The 27,308-nt window shown below is 40.3% G+C and overlaps 1 protein-coding gene across 2 annotated transcripts in view; it reads right to left on the bottom strand.

Moving 5' to 3' along the window:
• PHKA2 (phosphorylase kinase regulatory subunit alpha 2) overlaps window positions 1-27,308 on the bottom strand; it is a 50,467-nt gene that overhangs the window by 14,007 nt on the left and 9,152 nt on the right. Inside the window, exons 5-27 of one of the 2 annotated variants that reach the window (XM_080377125.1) lie at window positions 26,424-26,506; window positions 25,681-25,761; window positions 23,468-23,566; window positions 22,998-23,144; window positions 22,713-22,766; window positions 22,061-22,183; window positions 19,998-20,093; window positions 18,479-18,586; window positions 17,696-17,774; window positions 16,156-16,290; window positions 15,123-15,232; window positions 12,525-12,669; window positions 11,946-12,024; window positions 10,896-11,059; window positions 10,100-10,273; window positions 8,878-8,966; window positions 7,619-7,752; window positions 5,953-6,109; window positions 4,353-4,432; window positions 4,027-4,105; window positions 3,777-3,906; window positions 1,929-2,030; window positions 446-564 (exon numbers count right to left, since the gene is read on the bottom strand). In XM_080377125.1, the coding sequence (XP_080233251.1) occupies window positions 446-564; window positions 1,929-2,030; window positions 3,777-3,906; window positions 4,027-4,105; window positions 4,353-4,432; window positions 5,953-6,109; window positions 7,619-7,752; window positions 8,878-8,966; window positions 10,100-10,273; window positions 10,896-11,059; window positions 11,946-12,024; window positions 12,525-12,669; window positions 15,123-15,232; window positions 16,156-16,290; window positions 17,696-17,774; window positions 18,479-18,586; window positions 19,998-20,093; window positions 22,061-22,183; window positions 22,713-22,766; window positions 22,998-23,144; window positions 23,468-23,566; window positions 25,681-25,761; window positions 26,424-26,506 (2,567 nt within the window). The remainder of the gene's footprint in view (window positions 1-445; window positions 565-1,928; window positions 2,031-3,776; window positions 3,907-4,026; window positions 4,106-4,352; window positions 4,433-5,952; window positions 6,110-7,618; window positions 7,753-8,877; window positions 8,967-10,099; window positions 10,274-10,895; window positions 11,060-11,945; window positions 12,025-12,524; window positions 12,670-15,122; window positions 15,233-16,155; window positions 16,291-17,695; window positions 17,775-18,478; window positions 18,587-19,997; window positions 20,094-22,060; window positions 22,184-22,712; window positions 22,767-22,997; window positions 23,145-23,467; window positions 23,567-25,680; window positions 25,762-26,423; window positions 26,507-27,308) is intronic. The other variant, XM_080377126.1, reaches the window with a different exon arrangement.

Raw genomic sequence — 27,308 nt, 5'->3', positions numbered from 1 at the left:
AACAAAACAGGAAGAAAAAAAACCCAACATTTCTTTTCCAAGTGTATCTTTTCCAAAAGGCACGTGGACCACTTTAGCAACTTGTACAGAGCACAAGAATGAACACTGTTTGCATGAAAGCTTCACTTTGTGCATCTGACTTTTCCTTAGCTAAAGATGATAAAAGAGCTGTTTTGAAGTTGGTGCCGTGAATGCATTAGAGTTTGTTCAAGTTCTGTATTTAGGCATGTGAAAGAAAAACAAAAAAGGGAGCACATTTTTGGAGGAAACATCCCCTTACTGCCTTCTATTTAGTTACCAGCACATCCCCTTACTGCCTTCTGTTTAGTTACCAACTTTAAATCAGACCCTTGGAAATTTCTGCCATTTACCAAGAATAAAACCTAACATAACACAGTTCCAGAACAGCTGCATTTTCTGATGAGCATTGACAGAAAACCCTCACCTGCTTCATCTCACTCTTCAATTTAGTAATACCACTTCTTTCTGTTTTGGTTGCTCCAGAATGCCCCATTTCATGAATAGAAATTGCAGGGCTAGATGAAGAGGAATCTACAGGTCGCACTAAAAGAAGCAAATGGACATTTTTAAAATTCTAGGGGTAGCAAAACAGATTAAATTGTATCTAGAATTTAAACACATATCCTTTCAGAAGTGTACAATGCTTTTCATGACAACATTCTTTGAAATCACATCAACAGTTCAAAACCTGATTGCATCAAGTAAGGGGCCTAGTTCCATACTTGGATATTGGGGCCTGATTTTCCATGACACTGAGCAATTGTAGCCTTAAAAGATGTTAGAGTTACAATGAGTCTGTGAGGGCCAAGAATGAACCCAGGATACAGTTGACATGCCAGTTGGGAATATGTGGGCACCAGAGACAGGCTCCTGGAAGGCAGGCTACATGTGACCTTGTTATGGTTTTCCTTATGGTCTGTTGTGGTTTAACCCCAGCTGGCAACTAAGTACCATGCAGCTGCTCCCTCCCCCACCCCACCCTTCCCTAGTGGGATGGAGAGGAGAATCAGGGAAAAGGTAACATTTGAGTACCGAGATAAGAACAATTTAGTAATTGAAATATAATAATAATAATGCTAACAACAACAATAATAATAATGATGATGATAATAATAATAAAGGAGAAAGAACGGGAGAGGAATAAAATAAAGCAGTGATCAGCAGGCCCTGGCCAACTCCCCCCAGTTTATATACTGAGCATGATGTTCTATGGCAGGGGTCCTCAAACTACGGCCTGCGGGCAGGATACGGCCCCCCAGGGTCCTCAATCCGGCCCCCGGTATTTACAGACACGCCCGCCGGAGGTTGGGGGGGGAACCAAGCAGCCACAGATGACGGCCTACCACTGCATCCGCGCGCCGGCCCCCTGGTTAAAGAGTTTGAGGACCCCTGGTCTATGGTATGGAGCTCGGGCTAGTTCAGGTCAGCTGTCCCGGCTGTGTCCCACTCAATTTCTTGCGCCCCTCCAGCCCTCTGGCTGGCAGGGCCTGAGAAACTGAGAAGTCCTTGACTTAGTATAAGCACTACCTAGCAACAACTATAACCATCAGTGTTACCAACATAATCTCATACTAAATCCAAAACACAGCATTGTACCAGCTACTGAGAAGAAAAATACTATCCCAGCCAAAACCAGGACAGGTCATATAAAATTTCTTCATTTTAAAAGCTTGCCTTCATATCAGTGAAAACTTGATACAACCTTATTCCAGTGCACAACAGCTTCCATCGTACTTGTTTTGTTTATTCCACAGCAGGCAGACACAGGTACTGCCCACCCATAATTAACACATTACATATACCTCTACTTTATGTGCTGAGAGAGTAGATTCCTATTCATAAGACAATCTAACTTTATATTTATAGTTCTCACTTAACATATAAAAGTGCCCAAGTGGACAACTTACAGCTTCTTTCCACTCCAAACTCTTTTCCACTGAGAATATGGTGCAGGAGATTTTTCATATCAAAGGGGCTTAGATTCATCAAACTCTCTGAAGCTTCTTCACCTAGTTTAAAAAAAACACACGCCAAAACCAACAAAAAAGACAAATTATCACTGTAGGTGGCTTTACAGCTTGTTTTCTTAAGTAAACTGCTAATGAATGAAGTTCAATCACATTTACCTTTGTAGCTAAGACTTCCTTTAAAAAACTAATATGCAGAGTCAGATTTCAAAAATACGTTTCAGGACTGAACAACAAACACTGAATGGAAATAACACTATTGGCACAGTGAATATTATGCTGCACCTTGTGCAAATTCTTACTGAAGCTGCTGATGAGAAAGCAGTTGCTCCTTTGTAGGGCAAGACCACTTGGCAAGGCATTACAGCCGTCTCCCAAAAGCAGATAACATGTAGATCTCAACTAAAGGCCAGAGTTATTCTATAAAGAACTGCATGCGTGTGGAAGGCTTGTGTTTTATTTAATTAAACGATCATGCTTGTAAGTGAGAGATATAAAAAGCACATGCATACACATGAGCACACATGTATGCACAGAGAAATCTCCCATAGGAGACCACAAAAAAAGGCAGCAATGAAGCCGAGGGCAGTGTACAAAGCAGCTGGCATTTAAGGCTAAGGAGTAACAGCAGGGACCCCAGGAAAGACAGGCTTTGACTGTGAACAAAACAGCTTCCACTATTCAGCTACAGATTTGGGGACAACAGGGCTTTCTGTACATTCTTCACACAGAAAAATTATCCCAGAAATGACTTGGCTCCTTTTGTCAACCTAAGGGAGAAACCTGCTATCCCCCAGTGGCAGCTAGCCGCTGAAGTTAGAGAGCAGTAGCATTCAAAGTGGGCTCCATCTAACCAGCTACCAGGGACCCCCCTCTTCACTACAGGAGGGAGAAAACTGGGGAGACCAGAAAATATGCTTCTACAAAGTTATCCCCCTTTAGGATGTGCTAGGGCATTAGAAATGGTAACAAGAGCTGACAACATAAAAATATGGCCCAGATCGTGCTCCTAAGTGTCACACATATGTTTGACTATATATGTCACTTAAATTGATTACTTTTCAAGACTGGTCCTTCTTAGACTTCTGACCCTTTTCAATGGGGAAAACTCTTCAGTGATTTTTCAGATCTCTCTTCAGTCGTGATTTCTCTTTAGTTTCAGTTTTTTCTTCCAAAATAAGTTTTAAAATACTTTTGTGTTGCACCACTTGTTTGTTACTTCTTGGGTTTTTGAAGGGCGTATGCAACATCCTGGGGGCCTGTGAGATTATTTTGTTTACTGACCTCCTGGCAAAATAATGTTTCACTAGCTGAAATCTAAACAGCAGATAATTTTCAACTAAGAACATTCAAGGGGAGAAGGCATACACATAAAAGGAAGATGATCAGCAGTTACTTTGAATAAAAAAATGACCGGAACTATGAATTAAGGCTCAAATATTCAGAAGATACCTAGGGTCCCATTCCCATTGACATTAATAGCACAGGGTCCCTAAATATACACACACATGCAATTTGATGACCTGGACCTCAAACACATACTGAAAGTCAGGGGACTTAAGTATTTAATATCCACTTCAGTTTGAATAACTGGGGGATGGAGGGACAGGAATCTTTCATTAAATCAAAACGAGAATTATTTTCAAAGTTTTTTTTTTCAAAGCAAAAAACTGCATATGCTGAATGAAGAATTTAATAAAAGGATTTAACACACAAAAATGAAAAATCAACCACTGAGGTGAAGCAGAAATAATGCTGTAAGTACCCTTATGATAAAATTGCTCTTACCTGAGCATTTCAGACTTCGAGCCAGCTCAGTGGCCATCACCTGAATTATCAGACCAATGCGGAGCCTGAGCATCTCCACAAAAAGACTAGGCTGTGACCGGACATACATCGCCAAGTACATAATTATTTCCTGTAGGGACAAATCCATAAGGGCACCTATTCAGAGTGGGTCCTCTTGGCTTTCCCAGACACAAACACTGGCATCACGCTGGGCACAGCTGAAGGAACCCTTTTTACACATGCTGCATACCTGTGTCAGGACTGCAATACTGATGTCTTGGCCGCTGGCTTCATAAATAAGATCTGTGAGCTCCTCAGGTGGCAGCGGGCTACAAGAAGGCAAACCACAGTTAGCAGTAACTCAGGCATCTGCTATTAACCTCTTGAACAAGCACTGGAGCCAAGTCACCCAGAAACCCCTTTGCACCACAAAGGTCCTATGAGTCTGCCTGGGTGGCTGCAATTCCTTCTGAAGGTGAGGAGTAAGTTTTAAGCCACGGTAATAGCAGCAGAACGGTACAGGCAGGAAGATGAAGGGCAGGCTGCTTCTGTAACTGAGGCAGAGCTCCAACTTACGTGGTGATGATTTTCTCACGGGGTTCTGGTGGCAGGCCCACTGTAAGTTGCTTGTGGTGCGAGAGAAGGTCTGTGCATGCCTACCGTAATAGGACAGAAAGCAAGAGACCTTTTTTGAGTCATGTGGACGTGACAGAGCTTTTAATTCCCAAAAATTGAAAGGTTGGACCAGATGATCTTTGAGGTCCCTTTTCAATCCGGTATTCCATGAAATAAGCAATTCTTTAACAATTTTTAAGTGCATTTCTATTAATTACCAGACATGCAGATCCAGCAGAATGCTGTTAACTAGTTGCCAAAGATCCCCCGAGGCTAACAGGGCTATGAGAGTCTGCCCAGGCTGAAAGCCTGCTTCCCTGTTCAGTGAAATCAGCAGCATGATGATTAGGGACTCCAGTGGGGCTGGCAGATCAGTAAAGGACTTTATCATAAGATAAACATTTGTTCTTTATTTAAGACAAAAAAACCCCCATTTTTAATGAATGAAAATTGGTAGTATTAGCTAAAAAAAAAAAAATCTGCGTACTAATAAATCTCTTCAAACACCAAACATATTGCATCACATTCCTGAATTAGGCATCTTGATATATTCTGAAATAGGTGCTTCCCCCAGTACTACAGTGTTTACTCTCTTGTATCAACCTCCTTTAAAACTAGGTGTTCAGTTTACCTGTTTTAGCATCCTGAATCAAAGACCTCACAGAGCACTGTTCGTCTAATTTTTAAGGGTCTATTTTCCCTCCCTTATGTGGAACAAAACAGATCATCTCTACTCTTTTCCTCCTTGATTTAACATACCCAGCTTTCTGTGAGCATGTCTGTACTACTGGTCCATCATGTCTTCAGGATGGAAAAGGTTATGCACTTAATGAAGTACTGAGCAGGGCGATTACCACAAAGTGCTCTCCGCAGATATGACTGTCACCAAAATAGGGCATCCTAGGTGTGACAGCCAAAGCTTTGAAAATGGCCAGGAATTAGTGAAAGAGCTCTTCAGAAATATGCAGGGTAAGCAGGAAATTAAACAAATACTTTAAGAGTACTTGAGAGGAAACATTTTTGTTATGTTCAAAATAAATATGTACCCTTACAGTGAATCCTTCTTCTTGCCATATAATAGTCCCAGATATTTTAATGCCTTCAACCGTTCATATCCACACACAGAGCAGACTGTCTGCCCAATGGGCCGGAAATTGGCAGAACATGCTTTTGCATCACTGCTAGCATCCTGACATAGTGATGCTCCAAAAGTGTTCGTGCAACCACAACAGCAATAGATAACTACCAATGACAACTACAGTTTTCAAAGCACATAATTAAACTTCTCCAATTAACTGAGATGAAATGAAGCCTTCACAACCATTTACAGTATGACATTCTTGGTCCATGCCAACATTAGCACAGTTCATAGTACAGATGAAAGGTAAAGATGTCAAAATAAGATTTTAGATCAGAAAAGTGACCAATGTTATTGAAAAATGCTGCACTATGTATGTTGTGAAGTAAGATCAGAAGGGCAAGCATAAGCCCCACCAGCAAACCGGTAGTTTATGTTGGTTTCCAGGCAGGGAACTGAATCAACATTATTTATATTTCATACCTCAGCCAGGACTTCTACTCTTTTCTTGAGTATACCAGAAATGTAACGGATTAAACCCCACTCTTGATTGAGGCCTGCTTTTCTGTAAAGCTCATTGAGCAGGCAATGAACAGTAACGCCGTACTGTCCATCCAGCTCTGTGTCCCAGTCAGCGCCTCTGCCAGAAAAGACACAGAAGGTAACGGTCATCAGATAAAAAGCTACACTGCTTAACCTTACCACACAACAAGCAGCCTGACTTTGATCCCATTACTCATTTTGGTGACAGAATTAAGTAGTGCATGGGACATGTGGGCCTTCACCAGAGATTGGTTGTATGTGGACAAAACCCTCTTGACACCAGGAACCTTCATATTAACTTGAGCATTCTCTTAGCCATGAGCCTGTGACTCCAAAGCAATCACCCAAAGGATTTTCCACCAGACTTCAGAGTATGCATGCAGATAGTTTGCTGGAGGAACACTGCTGCATGTGGTGCTTTTTCAGAGCAGAATTCAGTAATGTCTTCAGTACTGCTGAAGACTGCACCCATTTTTTAGATGTCTCAGGGGGGCCTGCCTCTTTCTTAGCTATTAACTAAGCTTCTATGCTGCTTAAGCCATTACTGAAAAAGCAAAGGAGATTTCTATTCCTCTCCTCGTTTTGAGATTCACTGCAGTACGGCTTCTCTTTGGTAAGATTTTGCTGTGTCACAGAATGACCTTCCAATCCCTGCCAGGGGGGCACCAGAAGTCCACCTGCCTGCCCAACAGAGACTCCCACAGCAAAACAAGTCCAAAACAGGAAAAAGAAGGGCATTACATGTAGTTAAACAACAAAATGGTATTTTTTTTCAGGATCTCCTTTGCTCTTAAAAAGAGGCTGCTAAACATTTCGTTTGGGAAATCAAGATGATCAAAATAGAGTTCCTCATAGGAGAAAATGAAAATAAACAGAAATACAATCTTTGTAGCAGTAAAGAAAGATCATCTGTGATTAATACATGCTTGTCTTTGCACCCAAAGTTAGCTTCCTGACAGGTTCCAGCAGTGTTCTCCTGCACATGGAAAAAGGCCCAGAAAATGCACTCCAGAAGATGATTCCGATGGCGTGTATTTCCATTTTGGTCCCATCAAACCTGTTTAAATAGCAGCTGTTTACTAACCCCAGCAGCTGGGCTTAGATGGTTTCCAAGAATGTTTTGAAGAACGTCGAGTTTTAGCCAGTGGTGCACTTAAATATGGAGAGGTATTAGAGGAAAAATAGTAATTAATCATTAAATAGCATTTTGCCTTTATTTAGAAAATGACAAGATGAAGTTTCCCTCCGCTTTTCTTCTTGTGCATAAAACTCACACCAAATCTTTGTGAACTTAAGAATGCCACAAATATAGCATAGTGTGTTCCCACTCATGGAAAGGATTTGTGCATTTCACTTGTGAGCCTTGCAGCTTGTATGTATTCACAACTGTGTGCCAATCAACTCTGAAATCTGCATGAGCATTTTTTTTTGTATTCAAATCATTTATGTAATCAAGCTAAATGAAAATATGCTTGTTAAAGCTCAGAAAATTTTAACCTCTCCCCTCAACAACCCACCCTGAACAGTGGAAAGCTTTTGTACAGGAATAATCAGACAGTTGTGACCAAACTCAAAAGATGCTGAAGTTTATATTCAGACAACTCACTTCAGTATATGCAAGATATACAAGATATCTGCTTGATCGTGGAGCGTTGGACATTCCTTCAGCTGCTCAACAAGCTTCCTACAATCCAAATCACCATGAGCATCTTTAGGTAAGTGCAAAACATTTCCACGGTCCTAATAACAAAGATGGATGAAAAATCAAAGAAATCATCTTGAAAAAAGTAGTGAAACTGTAACTTCCCATTAAACAACACAACAGACTTGCAACATAACCCCAGCTGACATACGGACGCATCACATAGTCCTTGCCAGACCACTGCAGGCATGAAAAGGAGACTAATCCCAGGAAAGTTCCAGAATGGAACTTTGCCTCTAGTTTTGGTTCAATCAACAAAGAAAGCCATTTTTTGGATAAAACAAAGAAATATTTTGTCAAAGAAGGAAACCAATTTATTTGCATGCTCTTCCTGACATTTGCTGTTACTTGTAAAGAGAAAAGGACAAGGATACTACCTTTTTTTAGCTAAAATAATTTAGAGGTTTTTGAGTTCCACCTCCTACCAGTATATATATATGGTGCTTTACAAATGCAGATGTTGCCATCATAACCTTTACAAGCTTATGAAACTAGTATGTTATCTAATGAGATGATGCAATCCTGTGGTGAGATCTTGGATGAAGAGGAGTTTTGCCTAATAAGCTATTCAGCAATTTATACAATCCTAAAATATCATTTCCACAAACAGAGCCTGTAGAGCAGAATCCTTTAGGAGGCTGGACACTACCCCCTGTAACCATTCTCAGCAACTGCACACATATATTAAGACAAAATAAGTGGCAAGCACAACCCCATCTTCATGCCTTGTAGTGGGATGTGACTGGTGCCTTAAGGACATCTGTCCCTTCACACACTACGCTGCTCCCCAGACATTACTGTAAGTAGCATTTCTTGGAGAACGTCTCTAAAGGCTGTGAACATCCCATCCTTCCCTTTGTGTGTTCAGTTAGAATTAAAGACAATAGCATTTGGCCCTTCAAAACAAGCACCTATTGTATTATTTTCTGGTTTGCACACACAATTAAAATTTTTCCACTTGATAATGTCTATTTAACCAGAATACTTTCACCCAGCCAAAAAATAAACTTCAAACCAAGGGAGCAGCTATCCAGTGCCTCAAGCAAAATGGCTTGTCTGTGAAGGAAAATGAGAACTAGCATAGGGTTTGGCTGGAAAACACAGGAAAGGCCACAGTATTGCATCCTAAAACTACAAATAGCATAAAAATTCTCACAGCTTACCTTTGTCTCAAACAAATGAGGATTATCAACGAGATTTAGAGACTTCCGGTGCGTGTTCAGAACTTTAGTGGGAAGAGACATAGACACAGCTGGAAAGCAAAGCCACCAGAAAAAGAGATTTTAAAAGTCCAGTTCATAAATATGAAAATCGAGAACACCTACACAAAGCAACTATACTAGGTAAAAAGAAGAGAAATACCTCCAAGAGTCAAAATATAGAGGCGATGCTTCTGAGATGCTGTACGTGGAACTCGGGAGACAAGCACACATTCTGAACATCATTTCCTTCCAGGCTTGCCCCCAAAGCTTCTAACATCAGCACGTCAAAGGCCCAGGCACTACGTCCTCAACTGGTATCCCTTCTGATTGCCCATGCCTCAGAAATCCTACAGCCCAATGACCTGACCCTGCCAAGTGTTTTAAACACTCTAACAGGAAGAATGTGGAGAAAACGGTCCAACTGGCAAAGTGTCATAATCAAAGTGGTGATGCTAAATATAGGCTAATGCTCTGTTACCTTCATATACTGAATTCAATAGAGGATCAGATGATGCGGCACATGAAAGATGGGTGAAAAAAAACTAACAAAAAAGCTTGAAAGTTATTAATTTACACTGAAGTTATGGGAAGCCTTCCCTTGACCAGGGCATCAAATACTACATACCTACATATAAAACAAGCTATATGTTTTAATCTATTTAGAAATTCAGTCAAAGCATTATTTAGGTGTAAATCCTCCAATCAGTCTATTAGAAATGTAGCATTATTAGGAATACTGTCATCTCTACTCCATTTGTTCTCACAAATTTAGAAAGTACCTGCACATACTTATATTTTTCTGGCACTGAAACATTTAATTTCACCACAACTTTATTAAAATAAGAAAGTACATTTTGAAAGCCTTTGTATAAACAAAGACCAAAAAAATGAGTTCACTGACTCAGGTTCTAAAATTCTATCCAGCTGAGAAGTTGTAGGAGTTTCCATAACACTATTTTTGATTAAATGTTACATTTCATAGCAGGTTGTCTATGCATACACCATGATACTGGATACTGTGGGAACACAACAGTAACAGCTTCAGACTCATTCCTTGGTAACAACATACTTGTGCCACCAATTCTTTTTCAGTGGCAGAGTTCTGAAGTACTTGAACTTGCCCCTTGTAGGTAAACAGGTTTTCTATTATTATTATCACTAAGCAAATAATAGGGAGAAATACCTGGAACCTCTAAACCCTTTGTCTTGGCCATTATTGACAGTATCTCTTCTGTAGAATGGTTTGCGCTGAACACAGGTGGTTGATTTGCAGTCTTTGAAGTTGGAGGCAGGTATGACTTCAGTGCTGTACTCTGCAGGACATTATGTATATACTGATCCAGCTCATCCTGGCTTTCTAGTGTGACATACAAGGTTTATTAAATCTAAAATCATAATTTATCAGTGCTTTCTGTTTCAAACACACCACTCTATTCTCACTTATATAGAAAGGCACACAAAAATGCAAGAGATTTTTAAGCTGAACAAATTGGAAAGAAAAAAAATAATCAGTTTTTGACACTTTGAAAACAGTTATATTAAGAAGTTGGTTTTCCCTTTCAAAGGAAGCAAAATAGTTTTTATCTTGCTGGTAGTCCACAGATCATGGTTGGACTTGATGATCTTAAAGGTTTTTTCCAACCTAAATGATTCCATGATTCCATCATCTCCTCCATGCAAGCCCTTGTCTATGGCTCCTCACAGGCCCTTCCTCCCTCTAGCCTCTTCTATACCCCCCCTCCATCTGCTGACTCTTCAGACTCAGCTTTTACAGCAGCAGTTACTGGTCAATGCCATACTATGGACGTAGGAAGAATAAGCACAAATTCCTTCTGCAAATTAAGTCATGCAGGTACAGGACTGATACATAAGAAACCTGTATGAATATCAACTGCACACAAAAACTCTGCATTGTAGGTAAACCCAGGGTCTGCGGATAGAACTTGAGAGAGAAAAAATCTGAAGTGAAAAAAACCTACCTTTTTCACAGAAATCTGCTGGAAAACCTTCATATTCACTGTCAGGACTATTATGGCCTTCATTATGGTCATCAAACAGTTTTAGATCACAGTCTGGATCCAGGAAGCTCAGATACGTGTGAAAAGAGGTGGTAAGAAATTCTGACAGCTTACCTATCTTCACCCTGCAAACAGGAACACATACCAAAGAGCATTAACAACCACCATTTTGATACTGATTAATGCTCAATGAGCTTTCAACAACTCCCAAAATTCATAAGACCTACTGTTAAATCTGCCTTTAGTAACTACAAAGCAGCAGATACTGATACTGAGGAAAAAAAAAACCTCACAAAACAACAGTTGTAGATCCATCTGGGTACTTAACTGCTCTGCTTGCTAATTGAACCTAACTGCATTACACCTACAGGCCTAACTCAAAGTTTAATGATGCAGGGTGCTGTATGTTTACATGAAGAGAGACCTAAACAAAGACCTAAACTGCAAGGATAATGCATGAGGAACTGGGGCTGAGAAGTTCCTCTGAACAGCAGTAGCTTTTCACAGAACTGCACTGCTGCTAAAAAATCAGAAAGCACATCTGATTGTCGGAGGAAAATACTGACTGAAAGATGGCAAGCAGAAAGAGAATAGGAAGGTACAATTAAATTGCTTTTATATGTAGATGAATGGAATACATAAGCTTCTCAGTACTACACGTAATGCATGTTTAAAATGTGTCTGATAACTGTGAAAGATAATTACTTCTTAAAAACAGAAGCCCGGCCAAGATCAAGTTTTTGTATTTCCTAAGTTTGACATTTGTTTTTCCTTATCCACTAATGGCAGTCAGAGATGCTACACCTTTTGGGAGACAGATCTTTCCCACTACATCTGAAGTCCAGCTACCACCTGATCGCCAAATAACAACTAAAACTGAAACTCCTCGCTCTTCGGAGTTATAGTACAAGGTCTGTGCACTATCACAAGGTCAAAACTAAGGCCTGTACAAGATTTAATTAAAAAAAAATAAAAATCATGGAGACAGTCATCTGGGGTTTCTGATATTACCTTGCACCTCCAAAATAACCATCCTTTAATTTTCTTATGGTGGCAAGAACTGCTGGATGAATGTCAGTACCATCATCAACTGAAAAAGAATAATGAAAGAGTTGAAGCTTACCAACACATCCTCAAATTATCATGTCCAGTGGATTACTGGGTATTCTCTATGAAGTAAATCAGACAAATTTAAAATAGAACCCACAACTGCTACCAATACCAGCTTATTCAAAAAAACCCAAACAAGCAAGCAAACAAAAACCAGCCCTCAGGCAAATTCTAAAGAGATCTCTCAGGACAAAACCCAACCCACTCAAGACAAGTTCCAAAGGGATTTCTATCAAATTTCTTCGGACAGAAATAGTATGGAGATGATGGGGAGATGCAAGATTATAAAGGGGGAGTAAAACCAAAATGAAGTATTACCATGTCATACAAATTCAGTGTATACTTGAGAAAGTTAAATTGTACTTCTGATGTTAGAACTCAGATGTTGAAACAGTCATGCCTCCTGCCTCCTCTCAAACTGACTTCCATCCTACTCCCCTGCAGTAACCTACTTTGCTTGAAAAAGAAAATCAAGTTTACCAAGCATCGTGTGGGTGATGGGAAACGTCAGGGTTGGTCTTCCTGTCATCCTCCAACAAGAAGTGAGGTAAGCCAGCTCTGTCTTGAGCATCTCCACAATCATCTGATTGTCTAGAGCCAGATAGAAGTGATGCTGGTCAGTAAACTAGAGAACAGAGAAATATGGTACATGAGTGGCCAGTGCTCTCATTTATTCCCATTTCCTCCCTTAAATCATTCACAAAAGCCATATGAGCTATTCCTGCCCACAAAACAAACTGCATGAATTAACCTAATAAGGCATGTGACTGTGAAAATGAAATCCATACTTATGCAGAGTCCATTTTCTTACACTTGTAAGCTGACTGTGAAAGAAGTAAGCCATACAAACAAAAAGTAGACAAACACAGCCATGAAGTAGAATCCTCACAATGACGAATTACAGTAACCTATGATCTGGAAGACAGAAGTACTCTAAATGTGGAAGAAAAAAGCTAACAGTAGCATGTTAAGGACTGGGAACTAGTAACCATATGTCTCTTGGGAACAATCTGAAAGTCAAGCAGAATACAGAAAAGCTGGCAGTTACTGTGGATAAAAGGTACACTAGATGTACAATGGTAAAGCATGCCTTTTCCGCTACAGAGAAAAGCCAAGAACCACAATAAGAGATTATCATGGCTACTTCAGGAGCTGGAAACCAAAAAAGCTAGATGAACAGTGGTAAGTATGTTAAAGCTGCCACAATACAAGTTAAGGAAGCATATAAGACTTGGGGAGGGGTCAACACATAAAAAGCACGTAAATTCAAGCTGGACAAGTCCAGAGAAGTTACTTCAGAGAACTTAAGGGACTAGCCAAAACAATCCCCGAGCCACTCACAATTAGTTTTGCTAATTGTGGATGAACAAGTCCCAGAAATACAGACAGAAGCAACACACCGCCCGTCTTTAAAAAGGAAAAGCAGTGACAACATAGACCAGTCAAGTCAATTCCAGTGCCTGAGAGCACATGACAACAAAGCCAATTTGAGACTGCCAAGATAATTACAAAATGATAAAGCAAAATGGATAAACAGTCATATAAAAAAATATCAGCAAACGAGTCCAATTTCCTTCTCTCGGAGCAACTACATGGTAGGTACAAGAAACTGGTTGATATCTCTCAACTCCTGCAAATTTTCACGCTAGGGAGGTGAAGAAAAAACATCTGATGTGGCAGAACTGCTTGAAAAATTGTTCTCGAAAGGTAGTTATTAACCACTTTTTTTCAGAATGAGAGGGTATCTAAATGGGGTCAGCCTTTGCCCCACACGTAATCAATGTTTTCATTAGAGAACAGGATGAAATATAATCTACAAAACCACAGTATTTGTGGACATTAGTCAAGATCAACACAGATGAGCTGACTAATGTTAGGACTAATGCTGAGCTAACATTAGGAAGGTGAAATTAAACATTAAGTCATACTCGCCTCAAAAAAAAAAGTCAGGGGGAAATGTCTGGCTACACAGTACCACAGAAAATGTTATGGAGGTTTTAGTCAAACACAGAATAAGCAGGAACTGTCAGTGTGCTGCTAATGCAACGATAAATGCCATTTTGGAATATATTAGTATGTCCACACTTGACACATGGCAAGATTTTAGCTGGAATTTTAGTAGCAAGTCCTACTTGCATAGTAAGATGTGGACAAAGATATTTTGAAAAAAATCATGACTAAGGAATTTTTACCTAATTTGCAAAAGTGACAACGGATGTGAGGGAACAACACATAAATGATCTGTCATAAAGCTGCTTGTGATTAATTGACATGGGGAAGAATGGGAAAGGATCCACATTTTTGGCAGTAAATCTGATGTTTGGACCTTATGAAGCACTGCAGAAGCCATCTATGGAGTCCACTGAACTTAAATCTTCCACTGGAACTTAAAGACTAAATTATTCAAACATCTATTTAGGAGGGTGTGAGCATTCTTTATCCTACTTCAGGTGCACATGTTTGGAGTAGGTGACCCCTTGGCTGTCTAGTACCAACTGCTAGAATAAATCTACAGGAACAAGTGTGTTGTATTTCATTACATGCATAAGTAAGAGCCATTGATTCTGGGGGGATCCGAACTTTGAGTAACACTGAAAAAGGCACTAAACAGAAAACAAAGACAAAAATATCGCTTCCTCTGCCCTACTGACCCTTTCAGCAATACAATGAAAAGATCACATCTTAGGCTCTTGGGGTTACAGTACTTTGCACGCTTACTGTGAAACAAAATTTTCCATCAAAGCAATCAGGAGAAAGATACATGAAGTGACCTATCTCTGGAGAAAGTATTTCATTAGCTGGAATGTTGGTTCAGGCAGAGATCAGTAACAACTTTGTACTATTGATTTGCTGTGTTCTCCTAAGCCAGAAGCCAAAGAAGCCAGATTCTGTATGACAAGATATTTATCAGCACTCCTACCATGCAGATCATCCAACACTTAAAAAAACCACAAAGCAAAGCACATCTGCTTTATCAGCTCTGCTCTACCTAGAGTGACAGCACAGAACAGCAAAGTGCTTCATTAACGATTAGCCATTGAGTAAGCAGTGATTTCTCTGCCAGCTTTACACGCTCACCTGAGGGGTAAAAGCAAATATTTGATTTCTTATCACATACAACTTGGAGGTGCCTAACACTCCAATATGTCGGTGTGGCCGTCCACTTAATTTCATGTTCTTGTTCCGGCCTGTAAAGAAAAGGGGAAGAAAAAAAAATAATCACATAATATTTCCTCTATGGTTTTCCACAACAACCAGTTTAGGCAAGGAGACCTACTTCATTGGTATCAGCAAGGCAGAAGACAGATAAAGATAACAGTGAGATGCTACAGACTGGTCCATTTGTAGCAGCCATCAATATAAAAGCTAGAGTTCTTCAAAAGCCTAATTAAAAATAGAAAATTTGGCTTCACTGACACTGACCACTGGATCAGGTTTTTCAATTACAGTCATTGCTCAGCACCCAAAGCTTCCCCACCAAGGTCAGGTGGTACACCCTTTCAAAAAACAAGGCCACCAACACACAACAGAAACTGCACTGCTTTCACTGTAGAACCTTAAAGATTCTTGCCTGAAGAAGGCTAAATCTAAATACAAAGTACATCTAAATACAAAGACAGATTTTTATTCTTTTCATCAGGCTAGTAAGCTGCACTTTTCTCAGCAGAGCTTACTAGTGAATGACCCACAATGCACCATTTGCTCCAGCAGTCAGGAGCTGACTTGAATCTGTCTGACAAGGAATCTTCAATCTGTTCCAAATAACCTTGTGCCTGAAAAAATACCACTGTGAAAATTCCCAGAGAAGGCATTATTAAAAACAATACACCAATGTGTCAAATCATCCTACTTACTCCCCTACTAGTGAAAGAAGGCTATTATGAATTATTATGTTTCCTGTTGGAGTCCCCTACTTAAGACAGAAATTCTAATTTTGTTAAGCTACTTCGTACAAATGCATTTTTTAAAAATCAAAGAAATTGATTTATATAAATTAAATCAAAGGAATTGAGACAGTGTAAAGCAAGAAAAAACAAAAAACCTCAAAACATCACCCTTAAAAAATACCTTGCACAGCAGCAGAAAGAGGTTTCCGTGTTCAAATACCTACCCAGCATGGTGTAGAGGTTACTCAGGATGCGAGCTGGCTGCACTCTGAGTGGATGGATATCAGCCATGCTCTGAACATTGATCCCATGGTCTTGCAAGAGGTTCTTTATTTGATTAGATTCTGCCAAAACAGTTACTGTAAAACAGAAAATGAAAACACAAGTAAGAATCGATGTTCTGTTCAACTGTCACTACTGTCACCTCTCAACTAATGCATTTGGTTGACCAGATGCATGAAGAGCTTAATTCTTTCTGAATTTATCGGCCCGTGAGATCAAAAGGGATTGCAAGAGTGTCAGACAGATACTGGCTCTCTGCTTCTCAGCAAGTCTTGCCATTCTTGTCCCCTTTGGACCACAGGATATTCCAAGTTGGAAGGGTCCTCCCTCATGAGGCCTCTACTCCAACCTCCTGCTCAAGGCAGGGTCAAGCTCTGAGGTTAGATCAAGTTCTTTGGGGCTTTATCAGTTTCTTCTGATTTCTTTCAGTACCGCAGGTTTGGATCACGCAGTCTCTTTTAGCAGATCGGGCTTTCCCCCCATAAAACAAGGGGAAACATGACTTGCAAATCTTTGTTGTTTTAATACAGCATACTGAAACAACACAGCCAAGTCAACGGGGAATAAGTGCTGTTACTTGTAACGTTACAGAGGCCTCAAAATGGCAGAGGTAGGGAATAAATACAGTCTCAAAATCAGAGGAATTTACAGTCTGGGACCTCATTCCACATCTTGTCCTGCTTGAGGTTTTGCCCATGTTAGGTGGCTTATCGGTTTGGGACTGATAACTCAGTATTCTTCTTTGCATTATAAATACTTGTGAAATAATGCCAAAAATAAGCAAGCACTTTATTTCTACTAGAAATTAAGCACTTTGGAATAAAAAAATATCACCCCCATGATCCACGAACATGGGGTAAGCAAGCACCTGCCCAGGTCACAGTATCATTGACAGAGGCTGCTCCTGATAAACGAGCTGGCTGCTCTTCCAGAGCAGTACGAGCCCTTGAAAAGCCTTTAAGCCCTGATCAGTTGGTGTTTGCCCTCTACTTGATTTTCTGGTTTTGGCTGTTCCTGCACTGACTAAGGAAGTCCCATCCTGCAGCAGCCAATAGATAGCCATAAGTCTGGCCACCTCACCTCTGTTTACAGAGATCCTCCCCACTCGTGGCTCTCTGGTTCCTCTGAAAAGGGGCTGCACAGAAACCTAACTAAACTGACCTGTCAGTCCTGCTCTTTCTACCTAGAACCCACCAAGATTTTCCTTTTCACTACAAGTTTGCCAGTCTCCCAGTCCCTGAGAAGCCTTAATGTTTTATCCACTATTTAAAAAACAAAAGAAGTTGTTAAACCTGATCTTCCCTCCTGTAAAAAGGCAGCTAGGCAAACACCCCCTTTCTCCTTCTCACAGTATCATCAAAGCATCTATATCCCATGCAAAAATCCACGTTATTTTTAAACATGTCTTCCTTCCTTCCTGTACATAGGGACTTCACCATCACATGATCCAATTCACCCAGAACGTTCAAAAAACTCCCTCACCTTGTACCACAACATCAGGTTTAAATCCAGTGGAAAATCTCCTGTTTAAGGGATCAATTTCACCTGCAGCAAGAAACCCCTAGAATAAATACAAAGGAAAGAAAAAAGAAAGGAAACAAACAAAAATTATGTAAAACGCTTCTGATGACACCCAGAAGAATTCTTAACTGATTTCCATATTTTATCAGGAGACACAGGACTTAAAGCCTGGTTTATCTACCCCTTCCACTAAGTAGTACATTCAATAAAAACAATGGCTGCAATATTTTTCAGAACAACAAATAAAAGGTTATGACTGACACAATCTGCATGTTCAGGTTTCCTATTTTAGAGTTGCAGCAACTGACCAATTTTGCCAGGCCGGTGATTTTTTTTGTAGCTCCGCAGAGATATTCAGTGGTTCCTTTAACAAGTCCATGGCTAATAAGGGACAACTCCACAGGCAACTAGGAATCTGACTAGGAATCCTAAGGTATAGCCTAGTGGAGTAGAAACAATGCAAAGTCCTAGCAGCTCTGGAACAGCCAAATCAGCCTGGGCATACTCCTCTAGCTTAATTATACATCCAGTTCATCTGACAACTTATTCAGCTCGACTAGAAACAGATATCTATATATAACAAAAAAGTTCCTGAAAGCTCAGAGTCACCCTTCCATGGTTCAGGTACATGTTCCTACTGGAAAACACACTGAACCCTACCTGTCAACAGAACTGTACTTTAAGCACAAGCCATCTCAAAAGAAAGTGAAATACAAGCTCACCTACTATACAAGAAACAATTACCTCTGCTAATAGGCAACTAAGGATATACAATGATTGACCCCAAAGATGAGGCAACTTTCCCACTGGAACACGATCCACTGAGTGAGGATTTTCATACTCCTCATCTACCTGAAAGCAAACATATAAACAAGAAAAATTACCCTAAAGTTGTGAAGAACAATCAATAACATGGAAGTATTTAAAAAGAATATCGTCTATCATCTACCCTTTTTAACTTGCTGTGACATCGTGATCTCTCTGGTTTACTTTTAAGGCTGTATGTTTTCTGGGACAAGAACTGTGCTTTCTTATAGTACACTGCCCCACCCTTCAAAGCTGGGCATTGAATGGGGACTCTGCATGCAGTTACAGCTTTGGTGTTAGCACTTGCCCTTTGTTCTCACTATGCCTTTGCTGCCTTCTCTCTGGAGAGCTTGTCAGTAATTGTGTGTCTGCTTTCTGACCCCTTGCAGGACAGCACTTAACTTCATTAACGCCCAACTAGATTCCTGAAGTAAAGGTGCTATCCAAAACCAAAGACTTTTTCACCTTTCCTGTGTTAGCAAGAATGGTCAATGGAAAAATTCGGAGCAGACTCTTATTAATTTAGAAAAAGAAAAACTGTCTTGGTTTTGAGGTATATAGATCTATTAAGGGTGGGGGAAAAACCCTCCTAGATAATATCTTTACTGTAATCATTTTAAAATTTCTAAATGACAGGCAAAATCTACCCTGTTTATTTGGCACATTCATCCGATCATCATCACCTCAAAATTCCCAAGGCGGCTCTGAACTCTTACATGCTTGTTCCCACTAGGAAGGCAATTCACAGTTCCCACCTCAGATCTGCAAGCAAGACATCAGCTGTCAACACTCCCTGCTCAAACTCAGAGCAACCCAGGAGGCTTCACACCCTTAGTGAGTGAGGGCTGAGAAGTCTGGAGTGGGAGAAGCTGGCAGGGAGTGATATGAAGGCAAATAGCATGGAAAAGCACATAAGCTCATCTGAATTTCTCTATCACAATGGGAGAATGAGGTAAACAGTAACAGCAAAGATGGGGTGGTGGTGGGCGGAAACCCAAACAAAACAAACAAAAACCCCAGCCCAAACTCTAATTTGAGAGCCCATCTGAAACCTGTTTATCTCTCAGATACAAGCTGTGGAAAAAAAATAGACTATCAACAAATAGACTACACAGGTAGGACAGTATGCTTTTTTTTCTTTCAGCTTCAGCTCCTAAGTCAGCATCAGCACTTCTTCAATATATGCCTTACTACAAAGATTTAAAACTTTAGACTTGCTCTAATATTTCCACAGGCACCCAGATTCCCAAATAAAAAATGTGACCATTTGGACACCTGAAGTTCATCATTTCTCAGCAGGAGCTGTGAGAGGTCTCTTAACTTTTAAATAATGTGCAGTATTTTTTTTTTTTTATTGCTTGTTTAAATTTATCAGCTACAGGAAAACTATAAAACCAACGTTCATCTCTGTATCTATACTTTGCGTACTGAAGTGGACGCTGCATTTTCACAATACCTTTTCTGGAGGGACAGCATACAATTCAGGCATTAGCACTATTCCACTCTTCTCTCTAATAAGTATTCCTTCCAGAGCCTCTCTATACTCTTGTACCTGGAAATATTTTTAAAAAACAGTGAGAATTTACATTACATACAGTCAGCAAGCCCAAAAGAGTAAAGTTAAAGTTTTAGTACTTTCTAACAGTACTTTTCTGCTGAAAGTTCATTTAAAAATGAAAAGGGAGGGAGGGGTTGATGACTTGCTGATGGAAGATCAGGGTTCAGATTCTCAGAGACTGTTCCAGCATCTCTATTACCAGCCTCAGAAACATGAAGACACACCTTTATAACACACTGCTGCAGTACAAAACTTCTAACATATTCCTATCAAGAAGCCATTGGAACAAATCCTACATGAAATTTGCAATAGACACCAATGCAGTGACACGGACATCAGGATTGCCAATATTCATAAAAGGTATATCAATTGTTAGCTTCCTACCATGCACATTTGTCTACCATCTTCTGAATTCTCATTTTCAAGTTCGGGAAATCTGTTTCTCTTACCTGATTTGCTTAAAAATTTGCCCGATGGAAAACTCAGAATAAACTGCTTAAAAATATCTAAGTTCACTGAACTTAAAATCCTTTTTTTCTTGTTTGTTAGACAACGGACAGGAACGCCAGATTGATACAAGATAAAGAACATTTAATATTCTTTTTACCAGATCCCTTATTTTGTTCGATTTCTTAACTACCTCATTACAAATCTTTGCTTACAGGGGAACTGTTTTAAAGTGTTACCAGCACCCACCTCTGAAATGCTATTTCTGCTATCCCTTCTGAGTACAGTGGAACATGTAAAGTAAAGCAACCACAGGTTCATATTATGGTAAACTGATTTTTCAGTATCCTGTCCTTCTCCACTCTTTCAGTCCTCAGGGTGCTTCTTTTTCTACCAGTTGCTGCCATTGCAACCAGTTCTCTGCAGATCAGACACTCACCTGAGTGTCTCAGTGACTCATTCAACCTCAGTTTAACTCAGTTTAAATGGTGGGAACTGGGAGCAATTGCTCAGTCTGACCATACCCTAGCACAGCCCGTCTGCACACCATAAACGAAAACAGGTATATACCATGCCAGATAATCCAACTAATTTCTAGAGACTGCTTTGTGAAATGGTATTTTATTCACATGACTGAATTCTGATACTCCTCTTCATGACCTAATGCCATTTCTCTATCAGACTATTTTTACTGTGTTCAGGAAAGCAACTTATATTTTCTAGTGTCAGTAAGTATTTCACTTTATTTACAACATCTGGTACAGAAAGAGGGCTTTTTGGTCTGAAACTCTGTTTTGTTTCTGATTCCATTTTATTTTTTAAGGGGTTATGTTTAGCAGACTGTTGTCCCTTTGCATACTAGGCACTTTTAAATCACATGTATTTCAAGCCACCAATCTACAGAAGTCCTGGTATGAATACATTTAGTCTTGGTTACTTGTCACTCTTTCATTCACCAATACTCTCCAGGTGCCACTATAACTTTGGAGGGCTCAATCAGTTTAGCTCCCCTGACTACTGAATGCTTGACACAGTGAAGGCATGAAGTAACTCAGGCAATCAATGAAAATGAAATGGCTCCTCATAATCCAATCTCAAATCTCCCTGAATGTACAAAAGGACTGAAAGCACTATGAATCTTGTTCTCAGCAGCCAAGTCACAGAGGTCAGGGGAAAAAGAAGCTGGTCTCATCCTGAATTAATTGGGAAAAGAGCATCAAGGTTGGTGGTAAGACAGAACCAGGCAAATAAATCCCATTCAGCCCAGTTTGACCACACCAGCTAACAGAGCCACTCAACCTCGTAGAGAGCGGGCAACAAGGCCTCAGTGTGCACAACGCTGCAGCCTCTACCATGTTGCAAACTCCCCAGGAAGGTGAGATTGGCTGAAGACTACTCCCATCCTGCTGATGGGGTATCCAACTGATACCCAAATTAAACACAGAGCAGAGCTACAAAATACCGTGGGTAAATGGCTTTGCATTTTCATTGAAATTAATTTCTCCTTTCCTCACCTGAATTTTGTCCTCATTAAATACTCCATCAATTAGGAAGTATGTCCAGAACACTGGCCACTCACATTCTATATTCTCAAAGAGCTTGAGCTCAGCGGGATCATAGTGCAGCCTGCTTGGATCCTAGAAATTCAATCATACTCATTTAGTCACTAATATTCCAATCATAATGGCCACCTACTTTATACAAGTAATTAAAACCAAGAAACCAATAAACACACCAGAAACAGCTTCCACAGTCTCTTGGCTTCTTTTTCACATTCAGTCCCAAACTCATTTAATCACTCCCTAGACAAATCAACTTTTCCCAGTCTCAGAATCTAGGCGTCACCCAAATAATCTTGGCTCTGTCTCAGTTCAAAGATATTTTGGGAGACATCAGACACCGCTTCCACTTAGGTACCATAAGCATATCTAATGGTTCATTTCTTACAGAATTATTAATAAAGTTCTGTCCTTAATTTGTTTTCAAACCCTTAGTTTCCTTCAGATATGTGTCATCCATTTCTAGGGTGGATACTCCAAATCCACTAAGACGTCTCAACAGCGATACAGACAGAACTTCACCCCTTCATGAAAATGAGACAAAGATTTCTATAAACAAGAAATAAAATTATTCCTAATGCCTACTGAAAATATACATCAGAAGTACCTCTCTGGGTGTCTTGTAGCCATCTCTGAGAAAGCGACAGCAGCCATAGCGGCCCTGTAAAAACAGACAAAATAGAAAACTTCACATACTGTTCTTCCTCACAGACTAACATCAGCATAAAAGTTATGTGCCGAGTTTTAAGTGTCGCTTGGGGTTTTTCCTCCTTCTCTTCCACACACAGATGAACCAAGTCTGGAAACCTTTGTTTAATTAGGATTTTTGTTTAAGAAAGGGAGGTTCTGCTTCTCTTTCCCTCTGAAAAATAAAAATAAAGGGAATCCTTACCTGCAATTTGGATATGATTTCACTCTTCGTTACATTAACAAGGTTTAGATCCTCCACTGCAAAAGCCGGGTAAGAAATAATAGACAGAAGGCCAGCATCTATCTCCTTTGATGTGGATGCCCTTGGCAACATGGAGTATAGAATAGACTGAGCGAGACAGGAACAGAAGACAGGGATGTAAAACAATTTACCTACTTCAAAAGACTATGTCAAGTGCAAATGGAATAGACTATACTACCTGCAAAGTGACAAAGAACTCACTGCATGATTTTTTTTTAACTGAATTAGAAAGAATGCTTCACACCACTCACTTTCACACAATCTACTAGAAAACAAGGTGAACAGCATAGTCTGAAGCCATCCTTATTACGTCAAGTGCTTGGTTCAGTTAATCAACATTTCATTTAAAAATAAAAGGGAGCAGGTGTTTGGTTTTCCCCTAGCAAAGGGAACAGAAGACTAATTTTTACCTGACAATGTTCTACTTCATCAGGAAGAACATGAATCACTGATTTGTGTCCTCCATGAGCTCCAAAAAGATCTAGTTCATCAATTGCTTCCAAAGCAGCCTTCAAGAAAAACAAAACAACCACGCAAAATCACTGAATACCTTTTAAGCCAAGTATACATCCTAGCACTTGTGCTTATCCTCTGAAGGAAATTACCTAAGACAGAAGTTCGCTCCACAGACATTTTTTCATCTTTAAAGAGAAGCCTGGCAGTATTTTAGAAAAACTAAGTATTTCTGTTTTTCTGCTAGCAGGATACAGGACTGATGCACTGATGACCCTTCTTACAATTTAAAGGCAACGCAAAACAATGGGGAGATGGGTTTCCACTGAGATAATGTCTAAATATCAAAGGACTTCCTAATAAATGCTTCTCATATCCTATATTCCAAAATAGCCCCCACTCAGTGATCTTTCACTTTTCCTGTCTGAAAGGTTGTTCAAAGAGGAAGGCGACCCAGAATCAGCAGAGGCTGGTGCCCCAACAGGAGAGCATCACCACACTCTGACACTATCACTTCTCGAGGGAAAGAGAAAAGAGATGTCTGCCTCTCTCCACAGCCAGTCAAGGCACAGCACATTCCGTGTCAACAGGGGAATCACCGTGTCTCATACCTCTTGGCCATAATGCGTTTGCCTACTGAAGACATCAGCAGCCCAACCACCCACTCCATCTGGACACTTCTACTTTAACCTAGCAGGCCACACAACCTGGCTTTGAAGCAGCGAGGTATGAAGCACCATGCAGGGAATGCGCCAGAAAGACAGCAAGGACTGGCCAGAGCCAGGCTAGCAGAGCCCTCCTCTGAAATGCGTATTCACAGGGTTGCAGTAGCACTGAACGTTGCTCTGTGCCCGTTTTTCTCCTGCAGCTTCACAGTAGTGTCAGTCTCTGACAAACGAAGGATTGCACAGCACCACCTGCCTTATCTCTCTGCAGAGGGACAAGTGTACTTTTCTTCTTCCAACACAAACATGGGTTTACTGGCTCTGCAGAGCCTCTCTAGCTGAGTGCTAGAGCAAGCAGATGTTCCTGATAGCACAGAAAGCCCCACTGAAGAATTGATAGCCTGGACCATGGGCAGTCTTAACGGTACAGAAAAGACACTTGAGAACCAAAGGCCTGTGCTCTGTGCTGTACTGCTGTCGTGGGTAGCCACACAAAGCAGATATGAGGCATAAACATTAAGAGGGAATTCCAGAGGCAGATTAAAAAAAAATAGCATCTATCTCACCCTCTGCAGCACGGCTTCCAGTATGCCCCCCAAGTCCCCACCCCAAACAGCACTTTTCTTGGACTCGGAGCCACAGAAAAGCAGAGCTGTGCAGCGAGTCCCACGGGTCATCCCCACATCGACATGCCCAGAAGTTGTGCAGAGACCATGGCAACCTGCACCAGACTGTTCCCTGCAAGAAATCTCGTAATGGACAGCTAAGAGAGAATAACCTCCCCCATGGACACCACCCCATTGCTATCCAACTGAACTGTGGCAAAGACCAGCAGGTTTTCCCTCTTGCAGCCACACAAGATCTTGGTAACTAATATATCCCACTGAAATGCAACTAAACCTTTGACCTTAGCTACGTTTGGCTTCTATGAGTCCCCCAGACACCACATGAAAAGGCAGTTGTCAATTACACATTCACATTTATGGCTTTCTGAGTTTCATTTGGTATCTCTGTGACCTTGTGCTATGGGGGAACCAGAAATATCCACTTTCTTTTAATTACTTATTAATTTTTTTTCTCTAAGTTATTTGTCAATAATTTTTAGACTGATAGTCTGTTGTTTTCCAGAATTTACATCCAACTTAATCTTACTATGAAAACATCACATATAATACTGGGTCTGGAGAATTACGAATGAGGGACAGAAAACTAGAGGCCACTTTATGAGACTGCACCTCACTGAATCTATCAGATTAATGGCTCAATGAACCTGCTACCCTTCTTGCAATCAATCCCCAGAACTCCACTGAGGTCCTTCAATGAAAGCCATTATCACAAGGACTTGACACTAACAAATATTCACTCACGCCCAAATAAAAGTTCTTATACAGTCAGTTAACTATTGCAGTAGCCAAGAAGACCATGCAAAGGAAATAATCACGTTTGTCAGAGCCCTTCAGCATGACAAATCAACCATGAAGAAGGTATCAGGAAGACATTCTCACTTTGGCCATCCCTACGGAGCTCGCATTCAGTTCAGGGATGCCCTGGTTTGTCTTATCACCACGTTCCCAAATTCCATAATCCTGCAACAACATCATCAAGAAAAATGGCATGATTATATATAAACCCAATGTTTCCCGCCCCCTCACCCCCAACAAAATCAGACCCCTGCATGAAATTTGTTTATTTGACTTAACAAAACAACAAAAAAACCACAAAGAAAAACAAAGAAAAAAAGAAAGAAAAAACAAAAGGCTTCAAGTCTCCAAAGAGCTCCTCCCCATATTTAAAGAGCAGCACATAAAAACATACCCTAGCAGGATCAGGTCTACAGTGATGAATCACTGTCTTCACAGAACACACAAAGCTTTTAATTCCTTCCCCCTGTGTGTGCTTCTCCCTGTGCCACTTCCAACTTTTCACTTTCCAAAACTTTTTTTAACACTATGTTCTTTTTAGAAAGAACCTTAAGCTTTTAATGAGACATCAGGCAGTTTTATTAATTATCAATAAAGAAAAACTATTATTAGATATAGATTGAATATATACACCTCACCCGGGCAGCAGTAAATCCTCCACAGCCCTCCCACCATCTCCAAATATAATGCTCACAATGTAGAGTACTGACAGGTTATGATACCTTACAATGGAAAAAGAAGCCTGTATTTTCCTTCTCCATCAATATATAATTTTCCACCCACATCTGAGCAGTGTTCAGGTGATTTACACACAAATAACTACTTACAGCAACTTTGTAGGCAGCTTCTATGTAAAAAACAAGATTCTGAATAAAGGTAACTTCATCGAGGGTGAAGATAATACGTAGCCCTGATTAAAAGAAGAGAAGAGAGTAATTACACTGTATCAGAACTGAAGTATTTATTCTTCAGTGAGTTTCATGCTTTTGTTTATTTGCTACCATCTACTCCCCACTGAAATCAATAGAAAAACTCACGCTGATTTCAAAAGATCAGGCAGCAAGTCAATACTTGCTACTGGTAAAATACTTCAAATGCTACCAACACATACTGTTTCGAAGTTTCACAAACCAAAAAACACTCCTGGGAGGGTGGCATTCAGACACAGTTGGTACCAAGCACAGACATCTGAGCTAGCTCTGGCGCTTGAGAGCCGTGCATCCCAATTCCCACAGCTCCCCATCCCGCCTCGCCCGCTTAAGAGTTCTATTGAGGGACCATCAGGACAAGCAGGTGTCCACTCTGCAGGGGTCAATGGCAAGGGGCTCTGAGGACAGAAAAATACATAAGGAAGTAAATCCTTATCCTCACAGGAGGAGTACCGTTCAGAAGGGCACAAAATAAAACAGTACCAGCAAGAAGTGGAACACAAATGGCACTAGTGGCACCTGACTCAACATCGCCACTCTCTGAAGAAACCTAGCTGTCCATTAGGATGTCCTACGTAGTCTTCAAACACGAAACTCTTCTCTGACATGACTCTGAACTTCTCATGTATTTGTATGCCAACAAACATTAAGGGAATGAACGTTGTCAGTTACTATAAACATAAAATCGTAACTAAGTCATATCTCTTTTCCAGAGAAGTATTTTCATCCGAGTAATAATTAAGTAAAGGTCTCTGAAGATAGTTACTTTTTTTCCTTTTCAAG

Source organism: Falco punctatus (genome assembly GCF_963210335.1).
Source record: "Falco punctatus genome assembly, chromosome: 2".
In the NCBI taxonomy this organism is placed as follows: domain Eukaryota; kingdom Metazoa; phylum Chordata; class Aves; order Falconiformes; family Falconidae; genus Falco; species Falco punctatus.
The sequence above is the reverse complement of the archived record's forward strand: the minus strand, read 5'-3'. Positions and strand labels throughout refer to the sequence as shown.